General features: G+C 40.6%; 1 protein-coding gene across 3 annotated transcripts in view; it reads right to left on the reverse strand.

The window, feature by feature from the left end:
- The window catches only part of RGSL1 (regulator of G protein signaling like 1), a 111,559-nt gene that overhangs the window by 30,960 nt on the left and 62,268 nt on the right, over nucleotides 1-18,331 (reverse strand). For all 3 annotated transcript variants that reach the window (XM_081024576.1, XM_081024575.1, XM_081024577.1), the window contains exons 13-21: nucleotides 17,780-17,887; nucleotides 14,972-15,074; nucleotides 12,070-12,263; nucleotides 10,541-10,658; nucleotides 9,988-10,105; nucleotides 7,759-7,899; nucleotides 7,448-7,577; nucleotides 3,501-3,675; nucleotides 208-346 (exon numbers count right to left, since the gene is read on the reverse strand). In XM_081024576.1, coding sequence (XP_080880702.1) covers nucleotides 208-346; nucleotides 3,501-3,675; nucleotides 7,448-7,577; nucleotides 7,759-7,899; nucleotides 9,988-10,105; nucleotides 10,541-10,658; nucleotides 12,070-12,263; nucleotides 14,972-15,074; nucleotides 17,780-17,887 — 1,226 coding nt within the window. The remainder of the gene's footprint in view (nucleotides 1-207; nucleotides 347-3,500; nucleotides 3,676-7,447; nucleotides 7,578-7,758; nucleotides 7,900-9,987; nucleotides 10,106-10,540; nucleotides 10,659-12,069; nucleotides 12,264-14,971; nucleotides 15,075-17,779; nucleotides 17,888-18,331) is intronic.

Here is an 18,331-nt window from a genome sequence, read left to right on the forward strand (position 1 = left end):
CTCCAGGGAAAGCAGAAAACCACACTTGGCCCCCAAGGACCTTCAAAACCACCCCTTCCCCAAAAGGTAAAGCTTTTTGGGGGCTGCTAGGTAAAGGACATCCTGCTGACCCAGGACTTAGGAGGCACCGGGCAACTAGCCGTCAGGGTTCTTGTGGGGGAAATGCTTCTTGGCACAAGGCCAGAGAGGAGTGGCAGTCGCCCTTACCCTTAGCTTTGGAGGGATCTCCGAGTTCAGGTAGAGCTTCAGGATGATGTTGAGTTTGGACTTCATTAGGATCACGTCATTCTCGTTGTAGGCCCGGTTGACTTGCAGCACATGAGCTGAACTCACCAAAGTGTTAAATCTAAAAAGAGGCAGTGAGTAGGAAGTCAGCAAAGATGAAAGCAGTGACTAAAGAGAGCAGCCAGCCCAGACCTATTTCTGGCCTAAAAAAAAAAAAGAAGACAGGGCCCAATCCTGAGCCAGGTTGTTCTATTGCCAAATACAAACTGAGCCCCTAGCACACGTCAGATCATATGCGAAAAGTGTGTTCAAGTGTATGTCTTCACCACAAACTCCCTAATTGACCCCATCCTCCCTTCCTTACCCATCCTGACCCCTGCGCCAGTTTCGCCTCTGACTGCTTCAAGGGCGAAGGGCTGTCTTGCTCTTTCTTTCCCCTCCTGTGCTGGCCTGCTCACAATTACCACCACTCTACAAAGCAACATATTCCTCATTGATTTTCCCTGTAGTAAACTACACATGATTTAACATTGACCAGTGTAACTGTTTTGTGTTTTTAAAGATTTTCCTGGGGGAGGGGAACAGGACTTTATTGGGGAACAGTGTGTACTTCTAGGACTTTTTTCCAAGTCAACTTGTTGTCCTTTCAGTCTTAGTTGTGGAGGGCAGAGCTCAGCTCCAGGTCCAGTTGTCATTGCTAGTTGCAGGGGGTGCAGCCCACCATCCCTTGCGGGAGTCGAACCGGTAATCTTGTGGTTGAGAGGACACGCTCCAACCAACTGAGCCATTTGGGAGCTTAGCGGCTGCTCAGCTCAAGGTGCTGTGTTCAATCTTAGTTGCAGGGGGCGCTGCCCACCATCCCTCGCGGGACTCGAGGAATTGAACTGGCAACCTTGTGGTTGAGAGCCCACTGGCCCATGTGGGAATCGAACTGGCAGCCTTCGGAGTTAGGAGCATGGAGCTCCACCCACCTGAGCCACCGGGCCGGCCCGGTGTAACCGTCTTTAAGCATGTAGTTCAGCAGTCTTCGGGACATCCACACTGTTGTACGATCATCACCATATCATCTCCAGACCCTTCTTCATCTTCCAAACTAAAACTCCATTAAACACAAACCCTCATTCTCCACTTCCCCCAGCCCCTGGCAACAACCGCCATTCTACACTCTGTCTCCTAGCAACATATTATTTCACTAGCCATCACGTATCTGTCCGTGATACCTTATCTTGATTTAAGTAGACAGTTCACTTCTCTCAGGCCATTTTAAATCTTAACCATTCAAAGTCTTCCTAATAGTGGGATACCAAGGTTTTCCTATTAAGCCCGTTTTGTTTGTCCACTCGTTTATTCAATCAGTGAATATTTATTTATTAAGCGTTTACTCTCTGCAGGGCACAGTCCCAGGAGTAGGGATTCAGCATTGAAGAAAGGAAACAGAGTCCTGCTTTCCAGGAGCTCGCACTCAATGAGGGGAAGAGGACATATAAGTAAATAAGTGAACAATTAAATATCCAGTAGTGCTATGACGATAACAAAAGGGTATGATGTAATTGGGAAGGGGGCGGGCACTGACACTGGGAACAATGAGAAAGGACAGTCATTTGGAGACGTGAGTCCAGGGGCATCTTCCCACAAAGGCAGCAGTGAGTGCAAAGTCAGTGGGCACAGGGGGAGCAGAGCCCCATAGCTGGAGCCTGGGGCAAGTGGCCAGTGGCAGGAAGCGAGCTCCGAGATGCAGGTAGGGCTGCTCCTATAGAGCTAGTTAGGCAACCGGAGAAAGTTTGGACTTGAATCCAGTGGCCATGGGAAGCCACTGGAACATTTTAGGCAGGAAAGTGCTATTATCAGGTTGACACTTTTAAAAGACTGTCTGGCCACTGTGCAGAGAACGGTTCCTTAGGGGCAAGTGAGAATATAGAGACAATGGCGACAGAATTGGAGCAGCGGAGGAGGCTGTTCATCCCCATTGGTATTGCTTTCTGTTCCCCATGTGCCTCTCTCTTGCATTCATTTTCTTTTTTTATATCTCACTAACCCCTACTCATTCTTCAAAATTCAGCTTAGGTTACCTGTCTCCCAAGAAGCCACACCTGAGGGCTCAGTTGTCTACATGCACTTCCTGGGCCGGACTCAATCATACCACATATCATCCCACATCCTAATTTTATTTCTGTCTTTTCTGCTACCCTCATTTCTGCGGGAACTTGGAGGACAGAGAGCATGTCTTGGTGGTGTTTTGTATCTCCAATACCAAATCCAGTGTCCAAGAATGATCCAGCAATTAATAAGTGTGGAATTGAGCGAAGTCCTTCCTTGGGCTCTTAACCAAATGGCCCTAATTGATGTGCTGAGTTACTAGGTGGTCTGCACTTCCACGAAACTCACTGACAGATGTCCCTGACTGACTGATGTTGATGCCATATATTGTGGGTACCTTCTCTAGAACACTCTGACATTTCTCCAATTCATTGAGGCAGACATTTACTGAGAGCTATTCATGTTTCTTCCCAAATATTTTTGCCTGCTGCCTTATTACTATAATTTGTAACTTATGAAAATTGACAGAATATGAATAAGGAAAGAAAAGGTATTTGTTGTTTCTGTGAAAACAAATTGGAATGCTTTGGAATGTTCCAACAAAGGCAAGTTGCTTTTTTAAAAAAAAATTGCTGTTGAGTTAGGTGTGACAAGGCAATTTAAAAAATTGCAAAGACAAGTATAAAAATACAGAAGGATTAAGTTGCTTTGCAGTAATCTTTAAATTCTTGTTCCACTTTAAAGAGAGAAAAATTAGAATTAGTGGATAGCATTTGGGGATTAGCATATACACAAAAAAATATGGGACTTCCAATTAGTGGAATGGCTTTGGCTTTACATCAAATTTTGACAGGTGAGTAAATGTACATTAATATATTTCAACTTTAAAATATCTGTTTAATGTCATGCACAAACACAAAAGCTTTATTATTATAATTCTTTGCTTTAACTAAAGAACTTTGGTCCAATGACGCTACCTAAGAGGGCTTAATGAAAAATTTAAAAAAAGGATTCTATTTCCTGGGTATAAATAAGTAAGTGCGTTTCAATATAGGGGATTCCAGAATACGGAAGATCTTTTAGGACCCAAAGGAAAGAATGGTGGAAACGGATACAATGTCAGCGTTCGTTCGGTGAGATTTTTCAGAAATCACTGTGCCACTTATAGGCCCCTCCAGTCTTTGCTGGGAGGTATTAAGCATGGAAAGCCACAAGAGGAAGGCGTGATGGGAACTTACTTCTCCATTTCAGAAAAGAAATACAAATCATTGACTGCAAAGTTGACAATGACAATCCTGTGGCCAAATATGCGTCGCTTTGTAAGGATTATATCTCCATTCTCTTGGTCTGCACTCCGGACATTTGAGTGACATGGGGTTTGGCGTCCTGGTACGTTTGGTGACGCAGACATATCTGAAAGAGAAAAAGGAAGGAATTAACATCTAGCTAGGTCGAGTTACTCAAACCTGAAGACTTTGACCTGCGCATAACTAAAACGAAGAAACTGTGGACCCACCTTTGGGGCTATTGAAATAGTGATTCCCCACCATTGGACCCAACCTTTCCTTTAGACTTGAAGGACTGCTGAAAACGCCATCTTCTCAGATGGTATGGCAATAGACATTCCAAAAACAAAACAAAATCAACTGAATATTGAAAGGTGTTTTCCTGGTGCTTATTTAATAGAAATAAATGCTCGTTGTAGTTATGCTAATCCCGAACATGTCTGCAGAAACAGAATATGAAAGAGGTGACCTGCAAAATAGACTGCACGGTTCTGATAATGCTTATTCAAGGTTTATCTGGGAAGTAATTTAGAAGTACACTGGGAGAGCAGCACAAAGAAAAAGCCAACATGTGAAGAGTAAAGAAGTTTATTAAGTAACTGGTGGTAGGAAGCTAGAGCAGACAAAAGACAGGAATGACTAAAAGAAAGCATAGAAGGTTCTAGAAGGTTTGGGTTGTGTCTCAGAAAACTAAGACAGTTATTTTAGAAAGTTTCTTGACTAGTGTATATTCCAAGAAATCCACTCACAGGGATTCAGGGCAGAGAAGAAACAGTTTGGGGCTGGATCTCACAAGGAGACCCTTAGTTAATTGCCTGGCTGGGTTTAAGAAAATTGTCTAATCTAGCTCTAGAATTTACTATTTCTCATATAAATCCTTTATTCTGGATATCTGTTCATGAATATTGATATGGGTGTGGGGTGCTCCCTGTGGTGTAAGTGGGGTAACTACAACATTTAATAAACATTAAGCACCTATTTTGTCCCAGACACTGTGCTAGGTCCTGGGGTTCCAGCACTGAAGAAAACATAAGGTCTCTCCCAACTATCTTACAACCTTTCTTTGTCTCTGAGACTTGTGTTTGAAGGGAAAAAACCTCTGAATCACAGTGGAAGTTGCTATGATAGGGAGGGATTTTAGGAAAAGAGGAAGTTAAATCCACCCAAAGAGTCTATTAGCAGTGGTATGTTTATAAACCTTCTCTGGTAGGGGAGGGGGAGGCCTGATTATTATTATTTGCCAATTTCCATAGTAAGTACTCCCACCATGGTTGATTTTCAGCTATCGGTGGTTTGGCAACTGGCTCACAAAATACGTGGATGTTTAACTGTTGGCTCTATCATCAGGTTGGATTTTTTTCAAAGGAAGACTCAATTATATGCTGGTTATAAGAAAGGCACTTTAAATGTAAGGTATAAGTAGGTTATAAGGCAAGGAATAGGAAAAGATATGCATGCTAACACTAATAAAAGGAAAGCTGGAGTGGCTATTTTAATATCAGACAAAGTAGATTTCAGAGAAAAAAATGTTGCCAAAGAAAAAGAAGGTCCTTTCATAACACTAAATGTGTCATTAATTGGAAGACATGACGATTCTGGAAAAGGCTAACCTGTAGTGACAGAAAGCAGACCACTGGTCAGGAGACCTCCCACTGAGCTGCAGAAGCACCCTGTTCTTGGGCTCACCTGTACTGCCGAGGATGCAGGAAGGCAAAGGAGGGTGAACTCGGGCTTCCTACATCCTGGGCATAAGGGTTTGAGCTGATTTCACTGAAAAGAAGAAACCAAAGAGCTAGAACTAGTCTTAAAATGTTTGGTTGTGAAGCAGTTCATAAAACCTATATACAAAACCTTTTTGCAAATCGAAAAAAAATAAAGATAATAACACTACAATTCCAATGGAAAACTAGACAAAGGATATAAACAGTTCAAAAAAGAATACACATGGGGCTGGCCCAGTGGCTCAGGCAGTTAGAGCTCCATGCTCCTAACGCCCAAGGCTGCTGGTTCGATTCCCACATGGTCCAGTGGGCTCTCAACCACAAGGTTACCGGTTCAATTCCTAGACTCCCACAAGGGATGGTGGGCTCCACCCCCTGCAACTAACAACGGCAACTGGACCTGAGCTGAGCTGCGCCCTCCACAAACAAGACTGAAAGGACAACAACTTGACCTGGAAAAAGTCTTGGAAGTACACACTGTTCCCCCATAAAGTCCTGTTCCCCTTTCCCCTCCCCCTCACACACACAAAAAAGAATACACATGACCAATACAGAAAGGTGCTCAATTACTAAAGAAATGTACATAAGAATGGTACATAATTTTTCAGTTGCCAGATCGGCAGTTTTTCAAACACGTATAATACTCAGAGGTGGTGACAGTGTGGCTCTCATTATACTGTTGGTGCAAGGATGATCAATGCAATGTTTTAGAGGGCTACGACTGAACTATTTTAAACCATTTACCCATTCCTTAAAAAAGGAATTTTAAGTCATTTATTTTGTAGAAACACACAATTGCAAAATATGTATGTTTTACAGCATTTAAAAATATTTTTTTCAGTTAGTTGACATTCAATATTATTTTATATTACTTTCAGATGTACAGCATGGTGGTTAGACAGTTACGTATATAATTTATATAGCAATCCCCCCCAATTAATCTAGCTCCCACTTAGCACTATACATAGTTGTTGCAACATTATTGACTGTATTCCTTATGCTGTACTTTACATCCCTGTGACGATTTTGTACCTACCAATTTGTATTTCTTAACACCCTCACCTTTTCACCTGGCTCCCCAACCCCCCTCCCCTCTGGCAACCATCACTTTGTTTTCTCTGTATCTATGAGTCTGCTTCTGGTTTGCTTGTTTATTTTGTTCTTTAGATTCCACATGTGAGATCTTGAAGTGCAAGTTGGAATAACTCAAAAGTCATCAAGAGAGATGAGATTTGTCGCTATCGATCCCTCCAGTCTATCTCATACACTTTCCTGTCTCATTAATCTCTAGTCCACTTGGCCCTGCAGTTCCTGAATTGTACCATCCTCTTTCTTATTTTAGGGTTCTATGCAAACCTAGAAATCGCTCCCCTCCTATTTTGCCCGCCTAACTTGCTCATTCCTGAAAATTCAACTTTCTGTCATTTTCTGGGAGAATTCCTCCCTGATCTTCTTCCGTGACTAATTAGGGTCTCCCTGAAATTATAATTGGGATCCCTCCTCACAATCCTATAAAAACAGCAAGAATACTGGCTGATCCTATAGCACTTACTACTGCCAAGAGTAGTTCTAAGACGCTTTACATGTATTCACTTGCTTAATCCTCACAACAACCCTAGGGGATAGGCACAATTATTATTTCCATTCTACAGATGAGGAAACTGAGGTACAAAGTCACTTTCAAAAGGTTCTTCAGTTAGAAAGTGGCAGATTCAAACCCAAGCCCTCCGGCTGTAACATCTCTTGCACTTATTTTGTCTTGCTCTCCAAATGGTAGGTGCCTTGATGGCAGACGCTATGCCGCATGTTCACTACTGCCTTCCCAGCACCCCACAAAGTGCCTGCCACATTCTCAAAAACGGTGTTGAATGAATGAATGAATGAAGTAATTTAATAAATCTCTGCTATGAACAAACAACATAAGGAAAGAGTGTTGTGAAATGTGAGCTCTCACAGTGCTTTAGACTAGTCATTCCCCTCCCTTTCCAGTTCCCTGAGCAGAAGCCAGTAGGGGTCTCACCCTCTCTAGGCAGGTCGGGACTTGACTTGTATCCAGGACCTAGGGTTCTTGCTAGATCCCAGGCAAACACGGGCATGGCTCGGGCAGCTTCATATCTGGGCTAGTCCTTGTGACTGAAATAGCAACAGGTAAGAGGAGTAAATAAAGAAGTGACTCACTTTCCTTGTTATTGTTTAATTCCTGGTGAAGATATTCTTCAAATTCCTGGCGCTTATTGACATTAGACATAAACCGGTGGTACTTGCAAAAGCTCTTGATAAAGCTGATCATTTTCAGCCAGGCTCTCTTCTGGGGAAAGAGGGAGGGGCATGACATATTCATTAGTATAGCTGCTGTCCACTGAGAGTCCACTCTGCGCCCCAAACTTGACATTCATTACATGCAATCCTTACAATACCTCCTTTCTAAGGAATGCTTTTTAGCACCAATTTAAAGGGGAAGAAAACTCAGGTCAGAGAACTTATATAACCTTCCCCAGATTAAGCAGTTGGTGGGTAGAAGATTCCGGCTTCAACCAGGCGTCTCTGGGGCCATTGGCAATGATCTTGGTATCATGGTCTTTCAACAGTGAAGATTTGAGATGCCGTGATTGGGAGAGGGAATGTGAGCGCTAAAAACAGGAAGAAACAGAGGGCAGAGGTAAGTGTGACTCACGAGAAGGAAATAATGTCTCAGACAGATTTTGAAATGCTGAAGAAATAAGGAAATGAGTAACACCATTTCTAAGCATTAAAAAAAAGGAACATCATTATATGCACACATTCATACATCATACACAAATGCATTTTATTATAAGTTTCTTCATCCATTTCTGCATAGATACCCAGTCACCATTCTCCAGTTTATTGATCCCTGGAGAAACTGATACTGAGAACCAGAAAGAAGCTTGTTGATCAACTAGTTTAGTTGTCTCATTCTACAGAGAGGGAACTTCAATGTAAGCATGGCTTCAGAGAGCCAGTGGTGAAGGACAAAACCCACTGGATTCAGGATCAGAAACTTTGAGTCTGAAGTTTTCAGCGAGTGCTTTAAGACATAAGATTCATTTGAAAGTATGCAGAATTTTCATTCCTCCCAAGGTGGCAAAAATTAGCTACAGTGGCATAATTGTCATTTAACCAGATACATTTACCTGTCACACCTTAATGTCAACACATATAGCAATTTTTTGTGAAAATGTAGCTGAGGAAGCCTGTCATTGTCTGTAATTTTGAATACGGTTCTAACAACAAAATCATATAACATGAAACTAGTTAGATTTTGCAAGAAGAGCTCTTACAACAGAACTCACAGACTTTCCCCCATCTCCTTTAGCAATTTAGTATCTGAAACCATTAATCATTTGGGGTTTTTTTTAATCCAGAAGGTATATAGAAACTTTTTCAGATGTTTCATCTGATTTGTTCATGCAGATATAGTCCTATCAAAATACCTTATTTTACCTTAAGGTATTTGTTGCACAGGCAGACACTGCTGTATTTAGAAATTTCTATTTCAGTTCATTAAAAACGGCAAAACCGATATGTATCGTGTATCACGGATTTAAAATAAATCTACATGTTTATTGAAAAAAGAAAGAAAAAAGAACTTTGAGTCCGGAGCCTAGCTTCACCCTAATTGTGCAATTTGGGTCAATGTACTTAACCTGTGTCTCAATGTTTCCACATGTAAGATAGAAAAAATCGCCTTTGGGTGGTGGTGAGGGTTAGTGATGATATATGACAATTCATGCAGTGCTTGTCACCAAGTAGGCGTTATATCCATGTTGGTTTCTTTTGATCTTTTCTTACCTAAGAACAGGAAGACCTGAAATTGCAATAAAGCATTCTGGTTCTGGAGGCAGTATGCTTTTTAATACGCTACATGATCATTCATGGTACCCGGACATGGAGTTGATTTGTGTACAGAGAAAATAAAAACGAGAAAGGACAGAGCAGCCCGTTTCCCTATCTGGAGTATTGGACCAAAAAGAGCATAAGTGCTATTATCACAGATACCCGAGCAAGATTCTCAAGAGTCAGAGCTGGGCTCAAATTTTTCTGATGCGAAATAACTCTCCAACATACTGAGCAAGTATGGTGTGTTATTTCTCAAGTCACATGAAAAGACTTTCCTGAATAACAGAGTCTTCTCTTTCTTCCCTTTTCTCTTCTCCCATGGGAGAAAGAATGACAGATAATCGATGAGTGTGGAAGAAAGAAATGGTCTGCTCTTAACCCTTTGCATTCTCTCTCTAGCAGTTGCTTGTCTACAGGACATCTGTGCAAGCCTGCCCTTCGTCATACAGTGAGGGGCTCACCAGAAGACATGGAGGCCTAAATTGTTCCCTTATGCCAGTGCCTGGTCGTGTAAATTAGTTTAATTCACATGTTAAATTAGTTGAATTTATATGTGAGGATCATCAAACCTATTTGGCTTCATGGCCCATGTCCTCCAAACTAAGTCTCAGCGGTAAAAAATTCCTGACATTGTGGTCCTCCTGTGCTTGTCACACAGATAGGGGAGAGGGACTTCCCGAAATTCCCACTGTAACAACTTCTCTGAGACTCACACTCCTACTTTGTACAATGGGGTTTTAAAACCCTACCCCAAAGGGTAGTTGTTTTGGTGACTGCATAAGCTACCAGCGTTAACGATTCTGTAGGATCGACAATGCCCGCCCAGGCAATGGTTGCCTTGTCCCATTTTCCTCACCAACCTGGGATTGCTGGAAGTACGTGGCTGATGCCTTCGAGAGCTTCCTGGGCAAAGCTTGTGCTTCAGGCTGCGCCTCCTGAATGGAACAAGCCGGGAACAGCTCCTGGTAATCTTTAAACCTGCCGGAAGGAGACCAAGAGCATTAAACAAGGCAAACACCTGGCACATAAAAAGGAACAGTCCCGGCAAACCTAGCTCAGCTTTTGGAGGAAGTTGAAGTGGGACTTGGGGAATGGGGAGATAGTCAAAAACACCCTGCTTACCATTTCAATCCTTTGCGGATGTCAGCCTATCCTTTCTGATCAATATCGTATTGTTCCTTGTTCAGGCAAATGAACAGAAGTGTGTGTGTGTGTGTGCACGCGCACGTGTGCATATATGGTAGGTAGGTAAAAAGACAGGTAAGAAGGTTCAAGATAAGTGGCTTTTCTTTTGTAGGGAAGCTCTGGCAATAAACTCTGTGGATGAATTATGAGCCTCCTGGAATAATGTGGCTTTCGGGAGCCAATGAGCAGCTCTGGAAAGGCCTACCGTCTTCTCCAGGCAATACTCACCACTTTGCCTCCAGAGATTTCATTACACAGCCCCGGAGCACTCCCAGGGAGGGCATGCTGCCATGATGGATCTGACCAATTTCTTTGATAATAGGGGCATCGCACTGCAGCACTTCTTCTAAGAAACATGAGAGAGAGAGAGAGAGAAAGCCATCATCTCCTTGTCAACCATTTCTGGGGCAGCTGGTGGTTTTTGTTTTGTGTTTTTTTCATTTTAGAGTTTTACAATCCTTTATTCTCAATCTGGTTAGATTCTGAGCTTGCCACAATTTGTTTCACATGGTTTCCTTTAGTTCGATCTCAAAAGCATCTTTGGCATGTTATGTGCAAGTTTATCTGTAGAGCAAATACTGTCCTGGTTTACTTCCACTGAAATTTCAAGGATAAGTGTGTTAAGGGGAAGAAATGTTTAAGAGATTCATTTCTGCGGCAACTTTGAAGTTTTGGGTTTGGGAAGAGAGCAATAGAACAAAGGATTCAAGTTAAATTGCTGGGAGAGATGGGGAATCCAAGATTACAAATGAGGATTGTAAAGAGACTATGACTCTCCAGGTGTTCAAAGACTATTGTTTTCATTCATAAGTCTTGAAAACTTATCCAGGTTCCAGATCTGCATACTCTTTTTTTTCTTCCAGCTCATTCAAAACAATGTACACAACTTGATATTCCGAGACTTAACAAATCAATATTTCTTACAAATAAAGATTTGCCAATTTTACCTCTTTTTCTATTTTTATAAAATCTATAACTTGATCTTGGTTTACCACAAGCGAAAAACAAGTCCCTCTGGTCATCTGTGCCAAAATAGAAGGTTTTATCTTCAGTACTTTGCTACAGATGTGTTTACCCCCAGGATGGGATCGTGGCCACCCCCTTTTGTTTCCCTCTAGACTTATAGGTCAGTACTTTACTGGCACCATCTGCTTCTGGCCAAGATGAATTTACAGGGGTCAGATTTACCCTCCTACCTGAGGCAAGAAAACAAGACAAAATTTATGAGGATTTTCAGGGAGACAGTTCTCCTTCCTGGTACAGCTCTCTTTATATCTTATGGGTGATGGACACTCCAGTTTTGCACACAGCTAGCTCTTGATTTTGATCTATCTCCAGTCTAGTTGATTTGAAGGTCAAATGACCTGAGTTTAAATTCAGCTTTCACCAATCAGATAAGTTAGTTAGCCTCTCTGTTTCACCTTCGTCATTAGTAAAATAGAGCTATTGATCCATACCTTATAAAGATGAAATAAAATCCTATTTTCAGGGTTGAGTAAAGCTAAATGAGAGGCTAGACGAGCATATTTCACATACAAGTACAAGTGTCTTGCACTCGGCTTCTTTTATTAGTAATACACTTGGGACTTATTGTTCTCTATTTCACGGTCCCCCTTCATCTCTGTCTCAATACTGCCTCATGTGGCCATTGCTCTGTTCTGCTCTCTCAGGGGGCTCACGTTAAGACAGGCTCTTTTCCAGACGCGAGAAGATAGTAAAGAGAGAAGCCAACAGTATCAGGAGAAGACAATGCATACCGGGAGAGACTTTGCCATGGAAGAAAGTCTTGATCATATTTTCAAAGAGAGACTTGTAATTCTTTTCATTTGTCTCAGTGCTAATCTTCTGTAAGGCTATCAGGAATTGCAGTGGGCTATCGGCCTTTCGTTCTTTGAGGAACTCCTTGAAAAACTCCAAGTGTTGAGGATTTAGGAGGACTTCTGCTAAGTTTCTGGAAAACAAAACAGCATCATTGATGGAGAGAATGGGATGGTGACCATGGGTTCTGCTCCTATTAGGGCATGGGGAAGGGCTTCTCCCAGGCTGGGGGCCTTCACCGTGTATGAAGATCAAGGTGAAGGAATTGATTACTCTGTTTCCTTGGAGATAAACTTTTATGGATCCATCCTAAGCTTGTCCAATCATTGGGTAACCCCAATAGAGGAGAAAGAGAGGTATTTTAAAGGGGATAGTTTTTTTTTTTTTTTTTTTTCTCAAGGAAACACTCTTTTTACATTGTGGATTCAAACCCTTCCCCGCCCAATTGGCAGTCTGTCAGTGTCATTATACTTTCCTTTAATTTTTTTAAACATGGTTTCCTTTAGTTCATTGAACATATTATGTGGAAGTCTTTAGTGAGTCCAATATCTGAATCACATCAGAGACAGTTTCTAATAACTGCTTTTTTTCCTCTGTGTACGAGCCATACTTTCCTGTGGGTATTCTTTTTTTCTTTGCGGGTGTGTGGGTAAGGTACCATAATATTTTTAACTGAAATTTTAGATAACATAATTTACAGAGTTCTAAAATTTTTTGACAGGTTTGTCCAGTTTTATCATGGTTTTTATGGGGAGACAATTTGGGAGGTTCTTACTCCACTGTTCCAGAAATCTAATTCCTCGTCTTCAGTGTTTTCAAAATCTGTATCTTCCTTTATATACACATGTCCACTGTTTACTTCAAGCCTTTAAGATCACTTGTCCAAAAACTGCAACAACCTTCTACCTATTATTTCTGTCTTCTGTCTCTGAGTCCTTTGACTCCTAATACTACCATTGCTTTTTCTGCCAGAGTAATATTTTTAAAATCCATATAATAGATAGTTTTGCTACTCCTGTTCCAACAACTCCCATGACTCTTTATTACCATTTAATCAATACAAATTCCTTAATAATTCACTCAAGACTCAAGAATTCTTTCAGTTATTCTGGTCTCAGTCTAGCTTTCTAATGTCATGTTTTATGTCCCTTCTCCCCATGCATTTTGCACTTTAATACCACCGAACTATTTTCAGCTCTTTAAATACCACGTTCATATTTCTGAGTTTATATCTTTGTGTCACTTCTCCAGTTTGGAAGGTTTAGCCCTACCAACAAAATACTCCCATTTCTTTGCAATTGAATTCTTACATGCAGATCAGAGCTTCTTCTGATGCTCTAACTTTTCCGAATCCTCACTCAAAACTTCCTCTTTCCACTATATTCTCATAGTAATTAATTAATATTTTACAATAGCATTTTAAGGCGAGCTTTGTAGTTTATTTAGTATGTATTAGATTAAAGGCAAAGACCACTTTTTTTTTTTGTATCATTAGCACCCAAAGAATGTCTGGGACACAGTGTATGGTCAATACTGTTTGTTACATTGAATGAGGGCTAGGGACAAGGTTTAAGAGAGTTGCAACTGTGGTATATCTAGGCCATTCTGCTGTGGCTTTAACTGAAGATATGAAACTGGACTATATAATCCTGCAAATTCCCTCTAGAATTTAATGATCTTGTGAATATATGATTTAGAAAAGAGTTCTGTGATACTCATACTCAACTAACGTGAAAAATAGGTATTTCTGGAGACAAAGTGGAAAGCGATGGGTGTTACAAATTGGAACAGCAAAAGGGATAAATGATTGAACCTCGGGGATTAATGTCAGTTCCTTGAAAGGGTGGAAGATCTATCTAGAGTATTTAGAAGAGACAGAGGACTTATCACTCCCAATGAATGTTAATGGTAACTAAAAACATACTTCTGGGAGCTTTCTATATGCAAATATTCTGCCAGTGACCTTGACTACCGAATTTGTATGTGATAATATTTCTCTATCCTCTAGAAGAGAACTTTCCATATAGTGAGTCATTAATAGATAATTACTGAATAAAAACAAGGAATTACTGAATGAATGGCATGGCTTACAAGAAAATTATAGTCAAGAAGGTAGAAAACATACGTAAAAAATAAAGAATAGTAAAAAATAGTATGTGATAAGTGCTTGGTGCTGTATCTTAGGGATTTAGTGTTTCAGAGGAGAGGGAAGTCATAGAAGACATACATTTGGAGAACTTTTTACATAGAGGTAGCACTAAGGTAAATGGAAAGAAAGGTGAGTGGGCACTCCTGAAAGAAAGGGTGACAGAGTCTTTGCTGAGCAGTGAAACCTTATCAGAGGCTGACTCTATGATTGATTCCAAGGGGGGAAACACGAAGTAAGGAACTTACTTACTCCTAATTAGGAGGCTACTACAGAAGTACAGAATCCAGAAAGACACAAATAGGCAAAGATTCATGTAAAAAGATTTTTATTGTGGGACTATTGATAGCAATGAAAAATGAAAGATAATGTGAATGTCCATAAAAAGATGTAGTTAATTAAATCATGCTACATCCATACTATGGAGGGAGGTAGATTCACACGTACTGACATGAAAGGGTGTTCATGACAGTTTGTTCTGAAGACAAAGTTATTGTATAACATACATTGCATGGTGCCAATCTGAGAAACTAAAGAATGATTTAAAATACAAAGTATGCCTGTGCTTGTCTGTATGATATACGGAAAAGAGTATGGTAATCTACACACAGAAAAATAAGTTCAGCATTACACATGTTGAGGTTAAAGAGAGCTTAGGCCAAGAGATGTTGCTGTAGCCAGATCCTACGTCTTACCTGGGTCGTAACGAAGGCTTCCTTGCACCAATCCTTTTGAAAGACATTTTCCTAACAGGGGGTGAACACATCTTTGGTTCTCTGACAATTTTCACTGTAAAATCTAATGGGAAAAAAAATCACACCGTTGGGCATCGCCATGTTACAAAGAACATTGCAGAGAATAAGAAGGAGCGAAGTAGCAAGGACATTTACTAGACACTGAGGGCATGTGGGAAAACCACAGTCCCCACAGCTGCTGTCATCTCAGGCCATTCATGCTAAGAAGACATGTAGGGATGAGTTTCATCCCTGACACTAATATCAGTCCAGGCTGTGCTATTTAAGTCTGTTAAATAGCAATTAGGCCTACAGCCTACCTTCCTTAGAAGACTGCTGAAACCGAGTCCATCGTACTTCTCCCTATCATTTCAACACCAAATGTCGTTTCGGTGCTGATCCCCCAATCAGCCATTTTTACTGGACCATACTCCACATGACAGTCCTCCTGGAGACACCTCTGCTGTCCCATCCTAAACCCTTCCACTTGCCCTCTGGAACTCCTGTTTTGTAATCAGCAAACTCTCACAGATTCTTGACCTCTTTGTTAAGAGTTCCCTCCATCTTCTTGCTTTAATTAAAACCATTCTCTTTCCTGAGGACCCTGATTCCACTGCAGTTTTCTCAAGTGGTATTCTACCACACCACACACAATTTAGAGTGGGTGTCTGGCTCCCTGTTGCCACTCAGAAACGATTATTTCAAAAAATATATTAAAACATTACTGTCGAAGAATGATAAATTCTAAGGATTTTACTATTTGAAGAGCCCTTGAGGTTAATATTATAGGAGAAAATATAGACTATCGACTCATTAAGGGGGGGATGGTATATTACTCATCTCACCTCCAGAAATTAGAACATGGCCTAGGTATATAGTCAATGCATTAAACTATTTCTTAAATAGAATGTACCCCCACAGAAAATTTTTGTGTGGTTTGGTAATACTTTCAGTGGCAGATAGCGTACAAAAAGGATTGAAAACAATATATAATGGAGTTCGATAAATGCAATTGAATTGGTGAAAAAATAAAATCCAGACTATGGAAGACTAGACATCAAAAAACCCAAAAGAAACCCAAGAAACCTCCCAATCAAAAAACACCTAGAAATGCTGGATAAAAAATAACACACTTTTAAACTCAGAAGTAAGCCTGTACGAAATTAATACAAAACAAAATAAAAACACAGCGATTCTAAATAAAGAGAAAGTTAAAAACCAGAAAGGGAAAGCTGCCACCAATACTTGACGCTGCCCCTGAAGCATCTGAAATGTCAAAGCCACAACACGACACAAGAAAAGGCCACAGGCACTCAGAAAACGGGCAAGAGTCTTTGGGCACGGCTTTTACTTCCAAAGCATTTGACAATGATGATCATTGCTAATAAGAAATACAGCAAATTTGGCACATTCTCTGGGCAAAAATGCAAAACAATAAAAAAGAAGCACCCCAGCCTTTCAAATAGGACCCCAAAAAGTAAGGAAAACCAGAGCCCGCTCATCCATTAAAGGGAATGAACGCTGGCTTTGAACCAACCCAAACCCTAAATACATTAAAGCTCTCTGGATGCTATTAGTTCAGTGTATGCCAGAAGTAAATGAAACCCTCTCTGGAGGAAAAAACATCACCCAAGCCTCACATTATTTCTACAAATTTGTACCGACAATGTTCACAGATAAAGCTGAAATAACACGGTATTTAAAAAGATTTGACCAAAAACCAAGGCGAAAGAATATGACATTTGAAATACACACAGGAAATCCAAATATGAACTTTAAAATTACTATTACTAATATAGGTTAAGGAATTAAAAGAGGAAAAAATGTCACAAAGATTGCACTTCATAAAAAGAAAAAAATAGAAATTCCCAAAACAAAAAGTTTAATGACTGAAATGTGGAAAATTAAGAATAAATAAATGGGTAGAATGCCAAACTATACATAGCTGAAGTGAGAACTGCTGAATTAGGAGTAAGATCCAAAGAGAACAAAATAGAAAATACAGAATAAAGCATATGAGACATATGGCATATGGCTGAAATGTCGAAAATATGTGTAGTAAGATTAACAGAAGGAGGATAGAAATTGAACGGAGCACGACAAATATCTGAAGAGATAATAACTGAAATTTTCCTAAAACTAACAAAGTACATCAAGTCAGAAATGCAAGCAAGAAGTCCTGAAACTCATTCTGGGAGTTGCCTCCATGAAAGGGCACTGCCCTACCCAAGGTTATATCCTTCCTAGGGGAGCCATATCCCATATGAGTCAATGTGGAGGTACAAAGTTCCCTTGACTCCATGAGGGACAACTGGAGGGCCACCCTGGCTTTAGAGCTTTCTCTGGGATCTGCTGAGGTCTTCTGCAACTGCCTCGCAGTTCAGTGTCTACCTGTGTGTGCCCAGTCCTACTTTCCTCATTTCCTTACAGGTGTTATACCTAAGAACACGCCCCAACAAACTTCCTTTCACACATTTCTGACTGCAGGAAACTTCGAAGAAGACAAATTTGCATTATGTAAAACCTCAAAGTAATAACTAGTTAAGAAAGTAGTAATGAACAATTTTCATCATCATCCTCATTCGTTTATAATCGCATCTCATTTTCACGATGCCTTCCTATGGCTTTGTAGGATTAAAAAACAGACATGGTCTGACTATTCCTCATTTCAAACAAAGCATGGTTCCTCTTTTGGCTTACAACCCATTGAGTTTGGAGATTCTCCCTTAGCTGGTTGTCTCCAATCTTTCTGTGAGTTCAAACACTTACCTGTCTTAGGTGCTTTTTCACAATATATTTTGTAGTCATCACTGATCTTCTCTATGGCCATCTTTGGATATTTATAGCAGAGTTCCTCAAAGGTCATTTTCTCTATGTCTATCAAGTAGGGAAAAACGGGGAGATTCTAGTTGTCCACTCTGGGTTCAGAATTCATATACTTTTGTTGAAGGTGTTGCCTTTGGAATGTTAACTAGTGTTTTAACAGAATGTGTATACACAAGGAATACAAGTTCCCAGGCCAAGTTCGAAGGAAATACAATGCCCCACCTCCCATGCGAGGATTCTGCCCTTCTTGGGGACACCTGACCCATGGAGATTTTCTGCCTGAGGGGACACTCGGTAACGGAGATATGTATGACTTTGAAAAAGGCACTAATTGTTAACACATACACAAGAAGTAATTAATCCAAATAAATATCAACCTTTTCCAAGAAGCCATCTGTTGTGGGGAGGGGTTGCAAATGTATTTCAAGCATCCTGCTATTGCCTCAAAGAATTTGATTCAAGGAACTTTCTCTTCTTGGCTCGCTCTTTGGGAAT

Source organism: Rhinolophus hipposideros, assembly GCF_964194185.1.
Source record: "Rhinolophus hipposideros genome assembly, chromosome: 19".
NCBI classification, from domain to species: Eukaryota; Metazoa; Chordata; class Mammalia; order Chiroptera; family Rhinolophidae; genus Rhinolophus; species Rhinolophus hipposideros.